This window comes from Cnephaeus nilssonii (genome assembly GCF_951640355.1).
Source record: "Cnephaeus nilssonii genome assembly, chromosome: 5".
Lineage (NCBI taxonomy): Eukaryota > Metazoa > Chordata > Mammalia > Chiroptera > Vespertilionidae > Cnephaeus > Cnephaeus nilssonii.
The window spans coordinates 94,416,568-94,440,171 of NC_137076.1; the positions used below are offsets into that span (position 1 = coordinate 94,416,568).

The window sequence follows — 23,604 nt, forward strand, 5'->3', positions numbered from 1 at the left end:
CGCCCCCTTCCCCTGTGTCAGGGTTAAAAGGATAGAGAAAAGAAAAAGAGAGGTTTTAGGGAGAGCTGGGATGCAGCTTGCTCTCCCGGCTGTCTTTTTAGGGGATTCTTGTACTTTTTTCTTCCTTCATTCGTTCAGTTAATTGGACCAAAGCCCCCCTTGCCACCATCACCACTACCTCCCCCCCCCCCCCCGCCCCGCCAAAAAAAAATCTCTGCTCAAGAAAGGTCTTAGGTCTGTGTTTCAAAGCCTCCCCCACCCCCGACCCCCAAATGGTGGCATGGGCCCAGGGTACAATTCACATACCCTGGCCACCTTATAAACTGATTCTGAACTCAGTTTGCCAGAAAGGTGTTTTCTCAGGGAATTTTGACTAAAACAATGAGAAGAAATGACCTACACTTCTCCTTATATTAAATGGGGAAGAGGATTAAAACTGAAACCCACAGAGATATGTTTATTCATGCGACCTCTTACAACCAAATATAATAATTGTCTGTAATTGCAGCTTCAGCTCCCACCTCGTGCTCTGACATGGGAAACAGCAATCAGCCGGCTCCCGTTTAATCCACCTATTATGTTGACTAATTAACTTTGCTCGACAGTTTATTTCTTCCTCCATTATCAGCCCCTGTCAGCCGCAAGCACCCTGCAGCATAGGGGGGACCTCAGGCTCTTTGATTGATCACCGATAGATTGACATGCAGATTAATTTAATTAGAATCACCTCACTTGAGAAATGAAAGACAATGGCAAGAGGGCTAATAGATCTGCTCTCATAATGAGGCGAGCCTCCAGAGCCAAGCTGAGGATTTCTGATTTATTTTGCTCAATTCCCCCGTTGCTTGGAAAGACTCGAGCTTTAATTGTTCTTGGTTTTGAGAGGCATTAGCTTCTGAAGAGGTGAAACGCTTTACAAGAATTGGCACGCACCGAGGCCCCCTTTTCTGGGGAAGCCTTTGCTCCGAGTTGGCCAAAGTGGGCAGTGAATTCTAGAGTCTTGGGCAACAGGGCAGTTTCGTCACCTGATTTGGGCAGAGGGGAAAGTGCTGGGCCTCGGCCTGGGCCTGCAAACGGTCGGCCTCGCCTGACCAAGTGGCCCCCTGTGTGGACCCCTACACCCCTCAACGCCCCTCAAACTTAAAAGTTCCCCTGCTCCTCACTTTGACCTAAAAGCCTCCTGGCAAAATATGGTGAGTTTCCCTCCCCGCTGCCTCAAAGGTGGCAACGAACTGTGGGCTGTGCACACACTGCTTCCATAGAATGGTGGGGTTGGGCTGATTTGATCGGTGTTTTTTCTTCTAGACCCTCACCTGAGCCCACCTGAGGCCCTGCTCCTTATACCAAGCCCCTGGTGTCGGTCAGACCCAGAGGCAGAAGGAAGGGCATGGGCCTATGGTCATGCTGCCTCCCAGGGAGGGCTTCCATGGGGTCCCCTAAATCCTCCGGCAGGGCCCTCACCTTGATCCCAGCAGGAGCTAGGCCATCCCCTGATTTTATTTTAACTCTATTTTATTAAAACACAAAGTAAACCATTGAGAGCATTCTCCTTCGTCACCGTGAAACCCCAAATCCCAGCGAGGGCAAGTCATTCGTGGGAGGAGGTAAGTCTGAAGGAGCAGCTTGCAGCTTGGCTTTTCTCTTTCTTCACGATTGACCAGCCAGATCTGACACAGCCTGACGCTCGTGTGTATGTCTCATCAATTGTAGGCTACTTTAAAAGAAGGAGAAGGAGGAGGAGGAGGAGGAGGAGGAGGAGGAGGAGGAGGAGGAGGAGGAGGAGGAAGAGGAGAAAATGGCCTATATTATGTGTGGTGGCAGAGTCCGTATTATTTGAGGCAACGGAAACTCGCCTTTCTTTTTAGTTAGGGAGATGACTTCGCAGGACATCTACAATTATATAACAGAGCTGACTCTTTCAAAGAAATTTTGATTTACTACGAGACCACAATTGAGTGGTCACTGGAGTCGTTAGTTGAAGAAACTATAAAAGGAATCCCAAACGGTAACTGTTTCCAGTGCCAGGAAATACAGAAAGTGGTTATTCTCGACAATGACAATTCACCACGCACCTGTAAGACAAAGCACTACAGGCTTAAGGCTTAAAATATCCAGTATTGTTTAAAGACATTTTCATCTCCTTCTTACATTGGACAAAAATGACAAAAACTGTTAAGGAAAAAAACAACAACATTACACCCTCTATGTCTTTTTCTTGGAAAGAGAAGAATCACCAAGACCACATGTGTGATAAAATCATTTCATTGAAAGAGTCATTAAATTGAAGAAAGAAAACACAGAGATTCCTCATGCTTTTAATTTCTAGAAAATAAACACCCAGTATGTTCCTCAGAAACTCATGGCACAATACATTTTAACTCCCCTATATCTCCAAAATAATTTCTCTCATTTCAATTTGGAAACGATCAGGATATATTTAAGTAAAACATAGGCTTAAATTAATCCACAGAGCAAGTTATAAATTTTTAAAAATCTCACTGTGAAATGCAAAAGGGCACTGAAGTGTCCTTTAAAAAATAGGCCCATGGTAGGAGGGAAAAGGGCCTTTACAGTTTAACCCAAGATTAATGAGGTGCTGACACATTCATGCAGGCAAGGGGACAGACAGGCCTGCCAAATCTGCAACCTTCCCAAATTTTGTCAACAAAGCACAGCTTGAATTTGGGACAGATAAACATGGAAAATGACTTTACGTTTGGACTCGACCACCCCTTCCCTCTCTACCCACTTCTTCATTCTCCTGCCCAGGGAACGACATGAAGGGAATATGAGGAACAGGTCTAGCTAGAATTTTATGATAGCTGCTAGAATTAAATCTTTAGTCTCTAGAATTGCACTGCCCAATACAGTAACCACACCACACTGATGGCTATTTAAATGAAAACTACTTAAGTAAAATGTAAAGTTCCATTGTTCCTGAGTCGCCAGGCCACATTTCAAGTGGTCAGTAGTCACATGCGGCTAGAGGGCAGATAGAGAACAGATCGTTGCAGAATGTTCTGTTGGGCAACGTTACTGTAGGATGGTTTTGAAATAAATTGTGCCAATTTACTCACTAGAATGCCCAAATAACGTCTCCTGAAATAAGTATTGGCTAAGTGGACATGGTTAGGGTTGTGTACATGTATATTTTCTGGAATCAAATTTCTATTGGATGAAGGGGCATGCCCTTTTAAGATAGCAATCCAGAGATGTGCTGATGAACACCCAGCATGTACCAGGGTTCAACCTTCTAGGTAAAGGTATGCAGTGTGAGGGAACATAAAGGGCAGGAGAGAAGTCTGCAGCTGCCCACAGACTCTGAAGATTTTACATTGACATTTTCAATTTCTTGGCTCATCTTGGTGGTTCAGAATCTTCTCTGCTATATCCTGGATCTAGATACTCCTAAAGCTTATTCTTTTTGCTGTTTACTAGTACTCTCCTCTATTTAGAATTAGAAAAAAATCAACACACAAATTTTGATTCTTGATTCCCAAGCTTTCCTGGTGGATATGACTTTAACTTAACTTCTCGGAGTCCCAGTGTCCCTGAATCTCACATGGAAATAATCATAGTGGCCAACACACAATGTTACTGTGGGGCTGACATTACCTAAAGTGCCTAGTATGGTTCCTGGTTCATACTGAGCAATTAGCAAACGTCAATAATAGTACCTGTATAGCTGTTGCTTTTAGAGATGTTTGTGATGCTCAAAAAAAGTTGGAGAGGACATGCTGGGCCATGAAGAGGACCCAGCACAAACTGTTATTTCAAATAAAAAGATACAGAAAGTATTTCTTCCATGTCCACTCCTTGATCAGTCTAACAATGAAACCATTTTTAAAGACCTTTGTGCTCACAACACATAATCATATACCTTAGGCCTCTTGTGAATTGCAAGATCTCACTGATTTCTGTAATTTTGCTTTCTAGATCTCATCTATACATGTCAGCCTGTTACACTCTGGGCTTGAAACTCAATGAAATCTTACTGCTTTGAAAACAGTCTATAAATTAGACAGCTGATCAATTCAGTCTGGTGTTCCTAATACTTCATTGGAATGAGGGGTTCTCTGGGAGTTTTGTTGTTAGTTCGCATTTCCTCACAGTCATTCCTCAAGCTGGCCTTCTTCCCTTCATACCTGGCAGAAGACTGCATATGTCCCAACTATATTATCAGAAATTCATGAAGCATAATCTCTGTCTCATGAACAGATTTTCAAGAAGACACAAGCAGCTAAATTTAGTCATGGGTGGAAGGTCACATTAACAGAAGTAGCAGCTCCTATGGGAGGAAGGGTTATGACCAAAGGCCCCCAAAGAATTGAGATCTGTATCTTTAAACATTTCTACAATATATGTGGAGTCAGGGGAAAGGTCAGACCCTAACAATATATTTAATATTTAAATTTAGAGTATCTTGATAGTAAGTACCTCCCTCAAAAAAATTATCACTTATGCAAATTAATTTTAAATGATTATTTTTAAAAATTATATATTTGGGTTTTCAATGCTGATATATAGTAATTTTGTGCAAGGTAATTAATGTTAAAGTTGGTTTTATATGGCTTACTTGTCTTTGGGTTTAGCTTATTCTATGTTTGCATTAGTTTAGGGCCCCTAATAGAAAGTATTGAATGCATTGACTTTAAGCACATGAAATAAAAAGGCATTAAGCAACATTCAGTGACTAACAGCAATATAAAGAAACAAACTATTGATACCCCTGGATGAATTTCTGGGGAAATATAGCAAGAGAAAGAAACCAATACCAAAGGTTGCACATTGCATATTATGGTCTGAATTGTGTTCCCTCACCCCCAAAATTCATATGTTGAAGTCCTAACTCTCAGTACCTCAGAATGTGAACATATTTGGAAATAGGGCCTTTAGAGAGGTGATTACATTAAAATGAGGCCTTCAGGATGGGCCCTAATCCAATCTGAGTGGTGTCCTTCTAAGAAGAAGAAATTTGGACACACAGAGAGAGACCAGGGATGTGAGTGCAAAGAGGAAAGACCATGTGAGGACACAGTGAGAAGGCGAACATTTGCAAGCCAATGAGAGAAGTCTCAGAGAAAACCAACCCTGCTCACACCTTGATCTTGGACTTCTAGCCTCCCAAACTGTGAGAGATAAATTTCCATTTTTAAGCCACACAGTCTGTGGTATTTTTTTATGGAAGCTATAGCAAACTAATACACTGCATGATTCCATTTCCTTAACATTCCTGAAATAGCAAAATTTTAGAAAAGGAGAACACGTGAGTGTTAGCCAAGGGTTAGGGACAGAGGAAAGGGGGATGTGGTTGCCATTAAAGCATAACAGAGGGACCCTTGTGGTGATGGAAATATCCAATATCTTGACTGTGGTGATAGGTACACAGACCTATACATCATAAAATTATATAGAGCTATAAACACATACACACACAAATGACTACACGTAAAACTAGAAAAATGTGAATAAGATGGGTGGATGTATCAATGTTCATATTCTGTATGAATACTATAGAGCACAATGTGATACTGTACTATAGTTTTGTAAAATATTACTATTGAGGTCTAGGTAAAGGGTACACAGGATCATCCTATATTATTTCATACAACTGTGTGTGAATCTACAATTATTTCAATAAAAATTGACCTAAATGAAAGGCATCAGCAATCAAGATGTCTTTCAATAGATGAAAGGATATACAAAACTGGTAATTCATAGAAGGGAATATTAAATAGCAATAAAAAGAAATGAGCTATCAAGCCATGAAAAGACATGAAGGAAAACCTTAAATGCATATTGCTAAATGAATGCAGCCAATCTGGAAGGACTATATACTGTATGATTCCAACTATATGACCTTCTGGAAAAGGCAAAACTATGGTGACAGTATAAAGATCAGTGACCGTCAGGATTTTGGGAGGTGGGAGGGAAGGACGAATAGGTGGAGCGTAGGGGATTTTAGGACAGTGGAATATTCTAGATCATACTTGAATTGTGAATATATAACATTCTGCATTTGTCCAAATCCATGGGCTACATAACATAAAGAGTGAACCCTAGCATAAATGAAAGACATTATAGTTGACTATAATGTACCAATATTAGTATATCAACTGTAACAAATGTATTACACTAATATAAGATGTTAGGAGAAACGGGGGAGGGGGAATTGAGGGAGTCTATGGGAACTCTCTGTACTTCCCCCTCATTTTTCTATAAACCTAAATCTGCTCTATAAAATGAACTCTATTCCATCAAATGTCTGCCCTCCACCCCACATTCTCCACCCAGCTGCCTGCTAAACCACTCATTAGAGGCTCCTCAAATGTTAGTCACAAGAGACCCAAGAGATCAGCCAATCTAGTGGCTTCCAAAGGAGACAAGACTGCAGAGAGGGAATCCTAAATGCAGCCACAGCAAGGCTGCCACTAAAGCATGCAGTGATTTCCTTTTGTTGACATGGATTAGATCATCTCCATATGGAAACACTGGTTATCTCACACAGACGAGAAGCTCTGAGCTGGTAGGTTCACATGGCTTCAATTATTTTAAAATAGAGAGGGCGAATTTTACTCCATAAAGGCCATTAGGTTGGAAAATATGTCATCACATAAGGTTCGTAAACCAAAACGACAAAAGAAATTCTCAGGAGTTATGATACCGCAAATTTGCCCAACACTTCCTTTTACAGATAGCAAAACTGAGGCCCCGAACGGTTTAAAAACATCCTCAAGGTCACAGGACAAGTTCACAGCAGAGGCAAGCCTGAAGGGAAACTTCCAGACTTCAGGTCCAGGGCTCACCCACAGCAGCCTCTGGCCTCTCCATACACTCTCCTGGCTTCAGGTCTCTCTCCTCTGACTCCCCTGGTATCTTCCAGTGAACACCTCTGGTGCCTACGTGACTGACTACACTTAAAGTATTTTTTACACAGAAATGGTCTGCAGTAGTAAGGCCTTCATTAACTTTGTCCTTTAAAATATCCTTCACTGATATGGAATGAGATATTCTCTAAAACCTGCCTGATTGCTAGCTTCTATCTGGTTGAAAGATCCCAAATAAGTCATTAAAAATTATGGAGGACACATGAACCTACAGGATGTAACGGAGTGAAACTGCTAGAATATGCAGTGAGTAACTGAATTAAATCCACACTTTAAGGCTCAAGGCAAAAACTCTTCTTTTAAGAGTAAGACAAGGATGGATGTTCCTAAATCCTCAGATAGTTATGTGAAACTAACTTGGATCCTTGGGAACTAGACTCAGTTTCTGCCTCCTGAACTGAGACACGCGCTACACATAAAAAGTTCATCGGTGACCTGAACTGTTTTTTCTCTCTCTGGGTCAGGATACTTTTGATGACTCCTGACGGTGTCATTGGCCTGTAACTGGTGCTCTCCAATTACGTGTACACTGGCCATTTTAAGCAGCAGTGAGCCAACACATACAGAATTGCCTTGTGTGCTCTCTACCAACGGGTTATGGCACATGGATGTTGAAATTGGAAGAAAATAGCATATTGGTCAACAACTCCAATTCCAGGGTCAGGCATTCCTGAGTTTGAATCCCAACCAAGTTTATGACTTACTAGTTTGTAACCTAAGGTAAGTCACTTAATCATAAGAATAAGTTGTGGGCCTACTATTTGACGGGCATTACTCCATGTATTGGAGAAGTAGCAGTGAACAAGACAGATGAAGTATTTGCCCACAAAGAGCTTAGTTCTTAGCAGGGGCAAAGCGGGGTTTTTAGACAATAAGTAAATAAGCAATGGAAGCAAATTTTGGAATATGAAAAGTTCTAGGAAGAAAATAAAATGTGGAGGGGGATGCCTAAATAGGTGGTGCTACTGTCGATTGAGTGATTAAGGAAGGCCTCCCCAAGGAGTGGACATTTTAGCTGAAATCTGAGTAAATAAGAAGCATTCAGACAATCCATGAAGTGAGAGAATTTCCCAGGGAGAGGCAACAGCCAGTGTGAAGACCCTGAGGCAGGAATGAGGTCAGTATATTTGGGAAAGAGAAATGAAGGAAGAGAAGAAAGGCCAATGGGCTTTTTTGGAGCAAAGTAACAAGGAAAAGAGCGATAGAAAAAAAAAGTCAGATAATACATGTAAAATACTGAATACTACAGTGTCTCACACATACTAAGAGCTCTATAAAAGTTACAACTGAAAAAGTGAAAGCATATAATAATATCTTTTGTTGGAAAGTCTTGGTAAGTATTGGCATCCTCAGAACCAATATCCATTGGCAACACTGATCAAAGGGAACACTTTCATATCTATCTTTTAATGTATTTTACATTTTTTTCAATAGCAGCTGTACTTCACGTAGGAATTTATTTCCTCTAAGTGCAGAGCTACCACTCAACAAATCCAGCTCATAAGGATTCCTTCTCACTGATGCATATTTTCTGCCGAGCCCCAGCAGAAGGCTCATGCCAAGACACATATTTGCCCAATAAGCCGTAATGGTTTAATATATCAGGTTGAAAATCCGCCATTTGTATTTACCATGTTCTGTGAATTAATCCTGGATTCAGAAACTATCATTAGAGCTGCTTTCAGTATAATTAATCAGCGTGGTGCATCTTGAAATTATTCCGTATGAGCAGAGTGATTGCAGCCCGGGCCCCTAGCATTCTGTTTGGTAAAGAATTTAATTGCAAAATGTGCTGTTTGTCAAAACAATATGAGGCAGGGGGTGGGGGACAGTGGGAGAGAAAGAACAGGGATGAGAATATTTTCGTCTTTATTTAAGTGCCTTTCCAAGCAGACCAAAAGTGCAGAGGTTGGGCATGTATTTTAAGAATCCTTTAATGATACCCTATGACATATTGATTCAGAGCCTCTGTGGGTTTCTGAATAAATAACAAGGGTCCTCCACAATTTATAGAATTCATCCAAAAAAAAGGACAGAGAGCTGCCTTTTAATGTCGCTTCCCATGTCATCATTTTAAAGAGAACACACACTTTTGGTGGGAATTTTAGATGTACAACCTGGTGGTTTCTTCTCATATTTTCTATCCTCCACTCTGAAGGACTAAGAAGTGAAGGACGATTATTCGTCCCCTCAGATAAACATGAATTCCAGCTTGCTGTTCTCTTCGCTCTAGACAAATTATTCTTCTGGCACTTCCCAGGACAATTTATTCTTATCCTTTAGCTCTGAGCATCAATGTTATCTCCCCACAAGCTTTCCCTGGCCACCTACTTTAAAGCAGATTCCCATCACCCACCCCACACTGTTATTCTCTCTTGTAATATCCTGTTTAATTTTCTTTACAGCAATAATTACAATTTTTAATGATTTGCAATTATAAATTTGTACACATGTGGAAGCTGATGATAATTATTCAGTGTATAACCATTTTTTCTTTTCTTGAGCTGTACGACTAGGCATTTGCAGACCTCCCTTGCTTATTATATATGGCCATGTGACAGACTCCCAGCCAGGGAATGTGAGCAGATTTGACAAGGGTCATTTCTTAGCCTGGGCTTTTAAGAAGTCCATGTGCCCTCTCCATGCCCCCTATAGCCTTCAGCTGGGTGGATGGAGACAACCAGAACCTAAAGGAAAGTGGAGACACAAAACAAAAAGGAGCCCAAGTCTTCATATCACTTCCTGGACAAGATCCGCTCACCAGCAAGAACACCTGCCTTATACATTATATGAGCAAGAAGTAACCTTTTCTTGTCCATGAGCCATTATGTATTCTTTGATCTATTTGTTACAGCAGCTAGTATTACCCTAAGTAATAGACCCCACCTAGAATACAAGTTTCATTAGAACAAACACTCTGCCTTTCTTGTTCATCACAATATACTCACTACCTACCGCATCAATAAATACTACTGAGTGCATGCAGACATGAATGAATGAATGAATACATCTTACATTTATATTCGTACGTAGTCACGGGGCTAACATTTATACATAGAAATAGATTTATAGCCTCTGGAAAAACTTTGTTGAGATGGATTTGGAAATGTACACTTTACTTCGCAGCCTCCAGGTATTACGGTGTCGACTGTGATGACAGCTTGTACCCAATTCTTGTTCCTCCCCTCTCCATCCTCATTCTGCCAGCCCCAACAAGAAAAGCTATTGATAAGGATTTAAATCTTAACCTTGACTTGTCTAGCTCCTGTCAGTTAAAAACCAGCCCCATGACATGGTTTTAACAAAGTCCTGTGACATTAGCATCTTTTTAGTGTCAAGATGAAGAAACAGGCTCATTTAGTCACAGTGAATTTCTCCCTGTCATGAGCTATTGCCATCCCTAGCTTACCCCCACCCTCTCTCCAACTCCCCACACCTACTAGAACTGAATGAAGCCTGTATCCACTGTTGTATCTAAGCAAGTTTGTTACCCTAACCACAGCCTGGGGATTTCAAAAGAAAACATCCATTGTAAAAAAAAAAAAAAAAAAGATTGTACCAGATTTTCTACAAGGTTTATTCCATACTGCCTTAATGTATGAACATAGTTGAGCTCGGGGGAAAGTGATTAATTTCTTGAAAACGCTAAGGTCACACTAATTGACATGACCTGTGTAATTAAGCAGTCTCTGTTTACACACCAGAAGCTCTGCCGCTGTGTGGCTGAGTTTGCTTGACAGAATGTCTTTACATGTCAAGAGATCAACAACCTTTCTTATGTCCTCCTCGGTCACCTACACAGGCCCCTGATTGCTGTTCAGAGGAGACACGCTAGGCACAACTGTATGAAGATCAGACTGGCCTGGCAAGCAGACAAAATGGGTGCAAGAAAAAGAGCACCCATGACAATTGAAAAGGGCCCACTTACTAGGCAGGGGGGTGCGTTTTCAATCAGATGTCTCCAGGTCTCGGATTTTCAATATAACTGGGAAAAGCCACAGGGAGATATAAAAGTACACCAGTTTTCTCATGCCAAAAAGACACTCTCTCACTCCCCCTTGGAGGCAACAGCAGCATACGAGTAAAAGTATTTGAAACCAGCTTCCCACTTAGTGTGCTATGAGAAAAAATGATGGAAATTATAAGTCTTGTTTATAGGAAGCATTTGACCACTGTCTCTTGACACATCTCTTATCAGCCAGGATAACTTCAGGGAAGACTAAACCTCCCCCCTCTTGATTAACTCCTAAGATCTGGGAACTTCAGAAGGATTTTTAACAGAGTACTCTGAGATGCCACTTTACACTGAGGGGCCGCTTTACTCAGGCTCCATCTAGTAAGGGGTCTTTCTTGCCCTAGAGAACTGGCCTAAAACTCTACCGCTTCAGTGAAGCTCAGGCAGTCTTCTGAATAACAGCTTCTTTCCCTAAAGTTCATACAATTACAAATGGACCAACACTGTAGCTCTGTTCAGAAACAAGGCTCAGGTTTCTCCCCTTCCACACAATTCTACCCTCTGCTTGGCAAACTGTGGTGCTGTTCCAATGTTCTTCATCCAGTTGGTATCTTTAGGTTCTATTAGGGCAAATGCCTCTTTTGAAAACCCCTCCTTAGCTTTGCTGAGATTCCAGCACATATTTGTGGGTAGCTACTGTGGCTCTCAGATGTTGAGAGAACTCCTTATTGTCTCATTTGGGACCTGTCAACAGATTCTGGACAAATTCTTTATAGTTCCACAACCTTAAATAGCATCTGAGTCAGACTGCCTCAATACTTAGTAGATGTGTGACTTCAGGCAACTTGCTTACTTTCTCTAAGCCTCAGTGTCCTCATCTATAAAATCCATAATCCATATTTGCACATTCCCAACCAGGATATTGTGAAGATAAAAATGATAATTCATGTAAAATGCTTAGCATAATATCTCTCACATCAGTACCCAATGAATGTTAGTTTTATCATCATCATCATCGTTATGGCCCATGTCCATAAATGTACATCAAGGTACACACAGGGACATGTATAAGTATACACATGTATATGGAACACACTGATATAGACACAAATATAAATAGTTCTCTCTCCAGCACTTGATGCAGTTAGGAACGAACCAAGACAGGGAACATAGGAAGAGAAGCCAGCTTGGGCACTAGCACAAGGGAAAAAAATGATGAGATGACCATTGAGTTTGGGGCTCAATGAGTTGAAGTTCCTGGAAATATCCAGCAGGCAGCTGGTAGCTAGGTCTGAATTGGGATATCAGGTCTCAAGGAACCTGACTCAAGAATTCTCAGTGCCCAAAAAGTGGTTAAGATGCTGGGGGTAGAGAAGATACTCAGAGATCCTATAAATGAAAAGAGTTCTGTATCTCAAAAGGAAATTTGGAGAACACCAACATTCACAGGAGAGCAGACAAGAGCATATCTTAAGAGGAGCTGAGAATGAATGAATATTGTTATGGAATCCAAGGAAAAAGATGGATTCAAGAATGATGGAGTGGCTACCAGCATGAAATGATACAAAGAAACAAGACTGGAGAAACAGTCTTGTTGAATAAGAGATATTTGAAGTTTTACTTGAATTCTATTGAGGCAATTCATCCATTCTGATTGCATAAATACCCATGTGCCTACATGCATAAGACTGTGCTAATTGCATAAAATGATAATTTATGAAATGTATAAGCGTACGCAGATACAAAACTAAATGAGTCAATATTCAGAAGAAAAAAAAAGAAGTCAATATTCATTCTGTCATAGGCTCCCTCCATCCTCTGCCAGGAAGAAAGGAGTGAGTGATGGAACAAAGCAGGTTAAATCTGAGATGCAATAAGGAATTTGTCATTGCTGATAGAAAAAGATGCAGCTCTTCTTCAACTCAAACACTGAATCTGTGGTGGCCAAGGTAGCTGCCCCTATTGAGACACATCTACCTACTTTATCACCAATTGGAGAATCATAGGAAAGAGCATTGTCGTGGTTCAGATAAAGCATTATGTATTTGAAGGATAGTATGACCTGTGTCAGGCAGCTCTCATGCCTAGACAAAGAGTGTGCTCTTTGAGATAAAACCACTGTCCCCGAGAAGAGTCTGCCAGAGGTCATCAAGTATAGGACTGAACCAGTGATTCTCAACCAGCAGCAATTTTGCACTCCCACCCCAACCAGGGGACATTTGACAAGGCCTGGAGACATCTTGGTTTGTCATGACTGGGGGGGGGGGGGGGGGGGGGGAGTATCTCTACTGGCATCTAGTGGTAGAGGCCAGTGACAACATACTACAAACATACTACAAACACAGGACATATCATTCCCCTCACCCCACCCCTCACTCCCCACAAAGGATTAACCAGTCTAAAATGTGAATTGTGCCTAAGTTGGAGAAACCCTGTACTGAAATAATGACCCAGCTTTAGTTTATTGCAAGTATTTGCTCCAAAGGCTTACATTTATTTTATCATTTACAAATTACATATGCATGCAAAATGTTGTCTTTCCTTCACATGTTGTAAAATAAGTAGAATGGTCATTTTTACTCCATTTTACAGTTGAGGAAACTGAGGCTTTCCAGAAATCTAACTCATGTCTCCTCATCTAAGTAGACCTTCTATTAAACAAAGAGTAACTCTTTTGTCTGTAAAACTTTCTAGACTCCAAAATAACAGACTGAATTGGTTTCTCATCTCACATAAGAGCTACATTCCTGTAATTCAAGGCTTTCAGACATTTTACTAGCAGGTCCTATGAGGGCAAACAAGTCCCCAGAAGTCTTACACAAATGCTCTTTCTTTAGGTTCCCAATGTCACCAAAGTCCATCTCTAGCTCTGCTTCCCTGAGAAACACAGCAAAGTTGATCCTGGTATTCAAAAGCCATTAGACATGTCTCTCAGATATGAATTGTTTTGTGCCTGGAGACGCTTTGTTTCTAACCCAAGCTTGTTCAAACGAGATATAGGGCTCCTCTCAAGGGCAAAGCAAACTACCAAACAGTTTATATTAAAATTCACCCTCAAGTTTCAAGGCACTTAACAACACACACTTAGTGGCATCATATGTGTTGGTTTGCCCCCAAAGCTGACTCCAACGCAACCCAAAAAGTCCTGTGTGGGAATGAGAGTGCCCAAGTCTACCAAAATGTGATCAGAATCTAACCAGGAGAAACATTTTCTGGGAAACTAGGAATTTAAGGATTCTCCCCCATTCATCTCTGTTAAGACAAAAGTTGGCAAGACCAAAATGATTTTAGAGAAATGCTTCAGATCTCAGGAGAGAATGTCTTCTTTTTTTTCACTGAATTCATTCTTTCATGAGACCAGTAAGTCTCACCCCTTTAAAAAACAATCATCTTGGAGATTAAGAGATCGTGACATTCAAAAATCAATGCTCAGAATCATCCCTTCCCTTTCTCCATCAGACACTGTACAGTTAAAAATTTTCAAGAGCTTCTCAAGATCATACATTTCAATCTACTTAAAGCTGACTATACCTAAGAGTATACTATAAGCACCATACAGACCTTATGGGCATACCTATATGGGTCATGACTCTGATGGGAAATTTAACAATGGCCATGCAAATGAGTTAGCCATAAAATTAGACAGAGAGCAACACAGGGGGGGAGGGGCGCTAGTACCTTCCTACTCAAGTATGGCCATGGCATTGGCATCACTAGGGAGCTTGTTAGAAATGTAGAATTTCTGCACCCCCTCCCCCAAGACCTCAATTAGCATTTTAACAAGATCCCCAGGGGATTCTTGACTTTCCAGTTTGAGAAGCACCTACCTAGAACTTAACCACCTTTACTAAAACCCAACTCCCATTCTGTGTCTCAGAAGTTAACACATTTGTTCTCACATTCTTTTTCCTTTAGAAAATGTATAATTATGTGAGGTTAGCATACCATTCATGCTTTTAATGGTGGCAGATCGGATGGATGCTTCAGGACATTTACATGAGCCGTACAAGGACATTTCTGAAACAGAACTGTCACCCCTGTCAGTCTAGAAACACCCTGCTTCTTCAGGGGTCCATTTTGAATGGTAATTGCTACTAACAATTTCCAAGGATAGAAGAACAGAGAGAGAGGAAGGAAGAAGGTAGTAAATTCTAAAAACAGAACAAAGCTCTTATGTACCAGTTTTCCAGTTGTAAACGTATAGGCAAAGAATTCATTGTTTCTGTGTGCTTCACTTAACCTGCAGTAGTTTAAGCCTGTGAGTATTCTGGAAGCCACCCTAGGCTCAACCAGTGCACGCAGGTGGTGTGGTCCCAATTCTTCTCTAATAAAAACAACAACACCTCCTAGACAGCAGAGACCTGAGGGACTAGGAACCTCACCTGCTCTCCACTCTGGGGAAACAACTGTACTCTCTATCTTCTGCCGAAGTCTTTTTTTTTTTTTTGTACCCTCTCCCGATATTCATGTCGTTATTGAGATTTAAGAAAGACAAGACAGACCCACCTGGAATCTCCGCATGTCACGTGGGTTTCCGGCATTCTTTAGGCAATTTTGGTTACATTTGAGGAAAAATTTCAAGAAGAACCTGTGAAGAAAGAAATGATCGTGGTTAGCATTTCAGTCCTAACACCGAAAGGAAAAAAAAATAGTACGTCGCTTCTGGGCGGTGTGTTCTAGGCCAGTTTTCTGCAATATTCAGAATGGTGTTAGAACCAGTATTTCTTTGAAAGCTTTAGCCTTTGCTTTGCATCCGAGCTGGAATGGACGGCTCTCAGTACTGCCAGCAGCTCTCTTAGGGGCAAAAGGATTAAGCCCCCAAGGAAGGGTTCTCACTCAGGCAGAGAGAAAGTCTTCACCACCATTTAGGGTAGGTTCCAATTGAGTATAATTGCCTGAGAATTACTCACGGTCCCTAATAACATGTAAGTCAAGCCCTGTAAAGTCACAGATTATGAGCCAGCAAAATACATGCTGAATGACCACAAGGAAACAGTCGACACTTTTTAACTTAGCATCTCCAAATAAAATACCCCAGTTTAGTAGTACCCAGGTGAGAGTCACATACTGACTAAAGCCCTTTGGCTTCTCAAACATTTCCTAGACGTGAGGCCCAGGGGCTTTACTTGCTAGGGTGACCAAAGGTCCCACCTTGCCAGGAACAATCCCAGTTGTTGCCTGCTGTATTAGTGTATTAATAGTGCCCACTTTAACTTGCAAAAGTGTTCTGTTATGGATGATAAATTCGATGGTCACCCTATAGCTTTCTGAGTTATTTCTTATGTTGCAGTGGTTTGTTCAAGTTCATCAGGTAAAGGAAGCAGATATCAAAGGCAGCCTTCTAAAGCATTCACGTTGGCCACCTGCATGTTCCTTCCATATCTGCCCAGGTTTGGGGAAAGAACAATTTTAAAAGCCACCTTAATATCTTCATTCCCTTTCACTTAGGCCTGTGGATTTCAGACTCAAATAATTTCCCAAAATATCAGAATGCATTAAAATGCTAGTCAGTGAAATTCTTATAAGTATAGAGGGCAGGCTGACAGCTGCGGGGAGGAGAAGGGAGGTTGGGGAGGAGAAGAGATTGAGCAAAAAAGAAAAAAGAGAGAGAAAGAACTCATTGACATGGACAACAGTGTGCTGATTGTGGGGGGGGAAAGGGGTGGGTGGAGGTGGAAGAGGGTACAGGAAGGATAAAAGGTGATGAAAAAATTAAATTAAATGAAAAAATTTTAAAAAAAGAAATTTTCCCTTCTTCATCTTTCCCCCACTTAAAGTCTACAATGGTGTAAAATTCCCACCATTGTACACATACTTCATGAAAGAGCAGAACTCAAATTTGGATGGAGCCTGTGTTCTTAACCATTATGCTATAGTAGTTTTAGTAATAATAGAAGTAGTACAGTACTGATATGAACACTAATTGTATTATCAACAGCAATTGTACTAATAAGAGTAAATATGAGTAATTGTACAAGCAAGAGGCATTATTAGTATTATTATCTCTACACTGGCAACGTAAATATTGTAGTAGCGGGCACTGCCATTCGCTCCCCTCCCTCGTTCCCTAGGGTTGATAATATTTGCCGCCTGTGTGTGTTTAAGCCATTTGAGCCCAGAGCCGACAGCCAGATTCAGGTTATGTTAGAAGGAGCTGTCAGCACACCCTCTGGCATCTTCAAGTCAGACAACTGCTAGCCACCGTGAGGGGGTCCATCTGGTGCCAAAATGGGCTCTGAAAGACAGGCAAACAGGACGCAGCTCTGCCAGAGAGAAACAGAATCAAGGGAGCGGGGATCTGCCTCCAGGATGAGCAGGGGCAAGGCGCCTGTCAGCAGCCCATCGTTAGCACAAAAGCTATGCGGGGCACACACCGGATCCCCGTTACCCTAAGCTGCCCTGTCACTCGGCATGCTGGCAGAAGCTCGACAGAGGATCACTTGCTGAAATTGAAGGCCTGACCATCTGTCGTGGGGGAGAGACAGCGTCAACTGGTGCCTGGGGCCCAGCTCAAGCCCTTATGTGGCAAAGACGCTCTGAAAGGCCGATTCTTCTGGGGAGAGCCAGCTCTACCCCAGGGGGAGCCTCAGAAATTCTTTCAAAGTTTTCCCCTAAGTAGATGCCAAGTGTCTGACCCTTCCGATCACGCTTCCTTAAAGGAACCAAGAGGAGTTGGAAGCAGGAGTTAAAAATATCCCACACCAAGAGACAGAGTTAGACGTGGCACACAAATTCGGGGTAGTTTTTATCGGGCTGCTTTTAAGGCATTTGTAAAGCCGGGGAGACACGTCTGCTGGCCCAGGGGGAAGGTCTCAGATTCCGAGGGGGCTTTTCACAAAGCGGAGGTTATGGTAACTGAAAACCTCACTTTTGTCTGACGAATTACCCCAGTTTGTGTGGCGGGTGTGTTTGATAAAGTGTGGCAGGAGAAAGAGTGTGGCAGCCTTGCCCCAACCGTGGGAAACGGACCTGCAGCAGGACAAAGCCCCTATTGACCCTGTACAGTCCCAAAGAGTTCCATAAACTCCGAGAAATAGCCCAACCGGGACCCAACTCCAGTCTTTTGGGGGTGGGAGGAAGAGACACTGACACTTTAGAAACCTGACACTTTAGCGTTAATTTTCAATATGAATAACGTCATCTTGTGTCTCTACATGTGTTATACTATTCAAAGCACGTGTATCCCTGGTATCTCATTGAACCCTCACGAAAGTCATATAAATTAGGAGTGCCAGAAATTATCAACCCATTGAAAAGGCAAGAAAACTAAGACAATAAAATTAAGATACTTACTGCAGCCAAAACTAAACTAATACATAGCATTACTAAAAAGTACTCATTACAATATGTGTGTTTTCCATGAATTACAGGACTTAACAAGTGACCTTAACCATCAATTTCCTCATTGTGCATATGAGAAAATTGAGAGAGAGCCGGAGATGTGGTAACAGGTACATAGTTTTATTAGTTATAAGAGCTAGTATTAGCATCCTTCACTACTAGTTGTTTGGGTTTTCCAATATAATATTAACTTTTCAAAATGAATCCAATAAGAGCTCTATCCTTTGACACTGAACTTTTTTAGTCTACTACCTCAATTAGGAAAGTGACAGTCATAAAACCAAGTGTGGCATCATATTAAAAGTAGTGTTTAGGTTCATCAGTCAGGCAAATGTAAGACATCAGCCTGTCATTAAACATTAACTGAATCGAACACAGAGGTTGCTAGAACAAAATTGTTTGTTCAATGATTAACTGATATCACATTTTATCAACCAATTTTGTATATTAGGTAGCTTCCATGTGATTAGCATGGTACTGGACACCGAGGCACCTGCAAGCTTTCCCAAAAGGAAAATTCACTGAATTAGCCACCAGGATCTGACTCATCTATATAAGCATGTAAAATAACAAAAAGCCAATTCCATATAACCAGCACATGGCACAGGACTCAGAACCCAGTGGGTTTCCAGTAAATATCTGTTCAACCAAACAGAATCCAGGACCTCTACAATACAGACAGTAGTGGAGTATACTGGACAAGAGCTAGGGTTGGAGATAAGACAAGCCTGGGTAAATTTAGACAATTCCCTTGACCCTCACTCAGTGGCCTCATTAAAATGTGGGAATAACACTATCTCTCTCCCAGGACTACTGTGTGGTTTTCATCATGATTCTAGCTTCACTGTTGAATTAATTGTGTGACTTTAGACAAGTTATTTTACCTCTCTGTGCCTTGATTTTCTCACCTGTAAAAGGGGGGAGGGGATAACAGACCCTACTTTAGAGGGTTATTGATAATTAAATGAGCATCATATGTGGAGTGTTTAAATAGCAATAAGCATAGAAAGAGTAATAATTATTTTCATCATTTATCCCTGTGAACTGGTCATTACCTAGCACTCAGAGATGTTGAGATTTTCAGATACAAAAAAATATTCTCCTCTCTTTGAATGTGAAAGTTAAGCATAAGTTCACTGAATGACCTACAAAAAGGAAAGAGGAAGCAGAAACCAAGGAGAGACAGTATGACTCCAACAGCTTGATCCAATGGCCAAGACACACATAAAGAAGAGAGGTAGCCGCTTAAATCATGGAGAACTCCAGCTAGTCACAACTGAAGGGCACACACAGTAAAACCGTCCATTAAGCAACAGCTTGTACATCATTAATTATTATGCAAAGCATTGCAATAGATCCAGGCTGAGCAGGTTGAGTTTTTACCTCTCCCACCCAAAATCTGAAAAATCACGTTTGAATGTTTTCAGCTGCTCTCAGAATGTCCAGACTGGAAAAGAACAGCATCAAGGCACACCTAAACCAAGACATAAAACCCCCCATTTGCAGTCTTAAGGCTCCCTGAAAGTTCCTCTGACTTATGCCTGCAGATGGTTATGTGGCAGACGATCCTTCCCAAAGATATTCAGGACACGGAGACTCACACTGACCTGATGCTGGAAACAGCTGTGTGGAGACAACTGTGGGGTCCCTTCTGTGTGAAGCTCCAGCTGCTCCCACACAGACACTCACTGGAGGGTGAGAAGGAATTGCCTCATGATTCAAAGGGCCTCTTTCCATGAACTACATTATTACCTTTGCTTTGACAATGAAGCACAGAGCCGTCTGCCTCCAAAGACCAAGTCCACTGCCCAGATCTAACCAAGGAAGACTTTCCAGGAGTCCAGGAATTCTCCCAAATTGAAAATATTTAACCAGAAAGCAGCTATGTCTACCCAGACCACCCGAGCTGCCAGGGGCTACTTCAGAAATACCATCAGTGCCTCAGGACAGCCCTCCGTGGAGAGGTAAACAAGAGTCCCATGGCCACTGCCATGAAAAATAATAGGCCGCCCTTGAAAACAGGGAAGCTAAAACAGCTAGAAAGAGAAAACTCTATTTTCAATGTCAACACTGTTTTGGGTTCCTGGTACACAGAAGTGGTAGAGTACAGTTCATCCATGTGAAAATATGATACACAGAAGTCAGCCAAAATCCCACAGATGTCACAGGGGCGGGGGCTGTGTGAGGGCAAAGGTTGCTCACTGCCAGGCCCACTCTCTCCTTTTCTGATATTAAAGTGCATTACTGAGAGAGGACCTGCCTTGACTCAAACCTGTGCAGTTATGTTTGAGAGGCGAGGAAGGAAGAAAGAGGAAGAAATGAGATCTGGGAAGGGATTCTACATAGTTGAAGCAAATCCTCTTCTCCCTCCCACAGTGGAAAGTGGAATGATACCAAGTTGTGGCACTATCTTGAGGATCCCAAGGGGGAGCATGTGGCTACCCCTATTATTGGCCACTGACTTCAAGGAGTTTACCTTTTCCCCTGGCCAAGGTACCTAAGATCTTGGGCATTTTTGGAAAGTGTTCTCAGCCTGAAGGGGTGAACATGATCAACTTGAAAAGCATTCATTACATTACCTCAGAGCTCAGAGTTTGCCCTTGATAAAAGAACATAATTAGAGGCAAGAACTTTAAAAAAAAAAAAAGGTGTTGGGATAGCATAGCAACAGACCAAAGAATTTAAAAATAGTTTTCAGAAAAAGGACCCACTGCAAATAGGTGTCCTCATGCTAGCAGTCTATCTGAAAGGTAGGAAAAGGCAGCAGGATCGTAAAAGGAGAGCGGAGAGGACAAATAAATCGTGGCCAATGGGGAAAAAAAATGCAATTATGAAATAAAAGGGAGAAGAGAAGTCAGAGCAAGAGTGCTGTAGTTTAACACTGACTACTGCAAGGTTTGATGGAAAGTTAGATGAGAAAGTCTGACTCGTCCAAAGCAGTGTAGGCTTGTGTGTGGTAGAGAAGGCATTCATCTTCAGAGATACTCTTTCACAAATATTCCTCAAATGCCAAGTGCTTCTTGCCACAATGTATTAAGGTACAAACATTACCTGGACAGACATTTGGAATCATCCTAATAGTTTGATATGCAGCAGGAATGAAGCAGATAACAAACCCAAGGGTTGGTCCATTTTTCTTGGGGCTGGGGACAGACTGAGGACTTATGTGTCTTAAACTGTTTCCATTCCAAGCAACATGATCTGCAAGGAACCACATGACACAGAGCTCCTGCCGACGTGGGGATAGGATTGAGACAGGCATCAGGCCTCAGAACTCAGGGTCACTGGTACAAAGTCTTCCCCACACTGGATAAATGCAAGTGCAGTGGTAACTTTGCTTCAGTAATAGAGCCAAGCACAAAACGCAAGGTAGGAGGAACCTCAATACCTCAACTTAGTGGTTATTAGAGCAAACACATGAGTATACCATGTGCAACGCCCTGTTCTAAGACTTCACATGTATTAATTCATTTACTTTTCACTACAACCCTGTAAAGCACTATCTTTATTCTCATGTTATAGATAACAATGCTGAGAAGTTATGTAATTTGCCCAAGGTTTCCCATCTAGTAAGTGGTAGAACTGGGATTTGAATGTAGGCGGTTTGGCTCCAAAGCCTATATCCACTAAACTCATTCCTTTGTATGTTATGTGTTAATACTATGAGAGTATGGCCATTGTCATATCTGGCTATACTCTTATCATCACGATCAAATTCATCCACAATTCGAGCTAAAGTTAGCATAAAATTTTCTGGTATGGTCACCACAATATTCCCAATTATAAATTTTAATGTGTTCCAATTTTTCTCATGACTGTCACCTATTTCAAATGCATTTTAACCAATAATGAGAGCCCAGTGGGTGGGTCTGGTCACAGAGCCAAAGCAAAGTTGGAGAATGACAGCCAAAGCAAACCCAATGTGATATGGGTCTCTTGGGAGGAGTCAATAAACAGCGTCTTAAGGATTCAGTTGTACTCTCTGTATTTACCAGTTATACAAGTCAGTATCTTTTAATCCTTTCTTGCAGACAGAAAACCACAGGTTGGAAATGAAAGGCTGTTTAATACTCACATGTTTAAGGTTTTAAAACATATTCATTTAGAATCTGATGTGAGAATTTCACTTTCCCTCCTAAAGACTCAAAAGGTTTCAGTATTAATTTCCTCTGTGGAGGTGATAAATGCCAGAGAGAGATCAGAAAGTTCAAATCCACAGTAAGTGAAACATGTGGGGTTTTCTGGACACTCACCTCACTAGTTTTTCCAAGACTTTATGAAGTATAAACATTCAGTGTCATTCATTTACTCAACTAATAATATCCCCAGAGAACCTAACATGTCATCAATTCTTTCCCCTTACCTCAAATTGTACTACTATCATTGTGATTTAGGTTCAAGTTTTTCTCCAAAAGGAAAGTAAAGGAGAAGAAAAGCACTTAAAATCGAACTTTCAAGAAAACTCTTTAACTCTGGGGATGATAGAGTATTTGAGTAATTGCCAAGAAAGGTTGAATACTTCAAAGTAATTACCTGTTGTGGGTATTCTGTCAGGGTCTGGATCGGGAATGTTAAGATTATATCTTTCCGGGCACATTGGTCCCCTACTCTTCACCTTTCAGCATTTTTTGCTTCAGTCACATCGAGTTACATCCTATGCCCTGAGCATGAAGCTTCCTTCCTGCCTTCACTATAGGCTGCATTCCTGGGTCCCACGCCATCTCAACTTCCCATAACCCTCCTGAGCCATCAAGGTGCAGCATAAATGCATATGCCCATGAAACCTTCCCAAGTGCCCCAGCTAGAATTCATCACTTCCTCCTCTACTCTGTTACATCTCTTGTCACACTGGTCTTTACATCCTGCATTCCAGTTAGCTGAGTAATCGTTTGCCTCCTCCATGACACTACAGACATGCTTAAAGGGCCTTTCTATTCCCACAGCACCTAGTACGACTGTATATGAAAAACAGTAAATAAATATCTGACTTAAACTGACTGTAAATATTAATAGCAGTTAACTCTGATAGCAAAAAAAGTTATAAGTTCCCATATTTTTATTTCCTGAATTTTCTCTAAATAGGCATTACTTTAAGAATAAAACAACTTTATTATTGTAAAAATTGAAGTATCATTCAGCATAGAACCTAGAGAATGTTGCCCCCATTTTACAATGAATAAATAATGACAGGTGTCTTTGCCCAAGTATTCCATGCTTTAAGATTTGCCAGTTAATTTAAATGAGAACAGTTAAGAGTTATCCATCTCACACTCTGTAAAATGTAGATCATTTATTAGTTTCCCATATGCATAACTCATAAAAGTGTATCAACTGGGCAGATTCCACATCATCGGTGTCCTCAGTTTCCTACTTAAAAATTCCTCAATGTCAAAATATTATTAAATTCCTCAAATTTAAAAT

General features: G+C 41.3%; 1 protein-coding gene across 7 annotated transcripts in view; it reads right to left on the reverse strand.

The window, feature by feature from the left end:
• EBF1 (EBF transcription factor 1) overlaps positions 1-23,604 on the reverse strand; it is a 385,753-nt gene that overhangs the window by 129,181 nt on the left and 232,968 nt on the right. For all 7 annotated transcript variants that reach the window (XM_079771781.1, XM_079771780.1, XM_079771779.1 and 4 more), the window contains exon 7: positions 15,349-15,430. In XM_079771781.1, the coding sequence (XP_079627907.1) occupies positions 15,349-15,430 (82 nt within the window). The remainder of the gene's footprint in view (positions 1-15,348; positions 15,431-23,604) is intronic.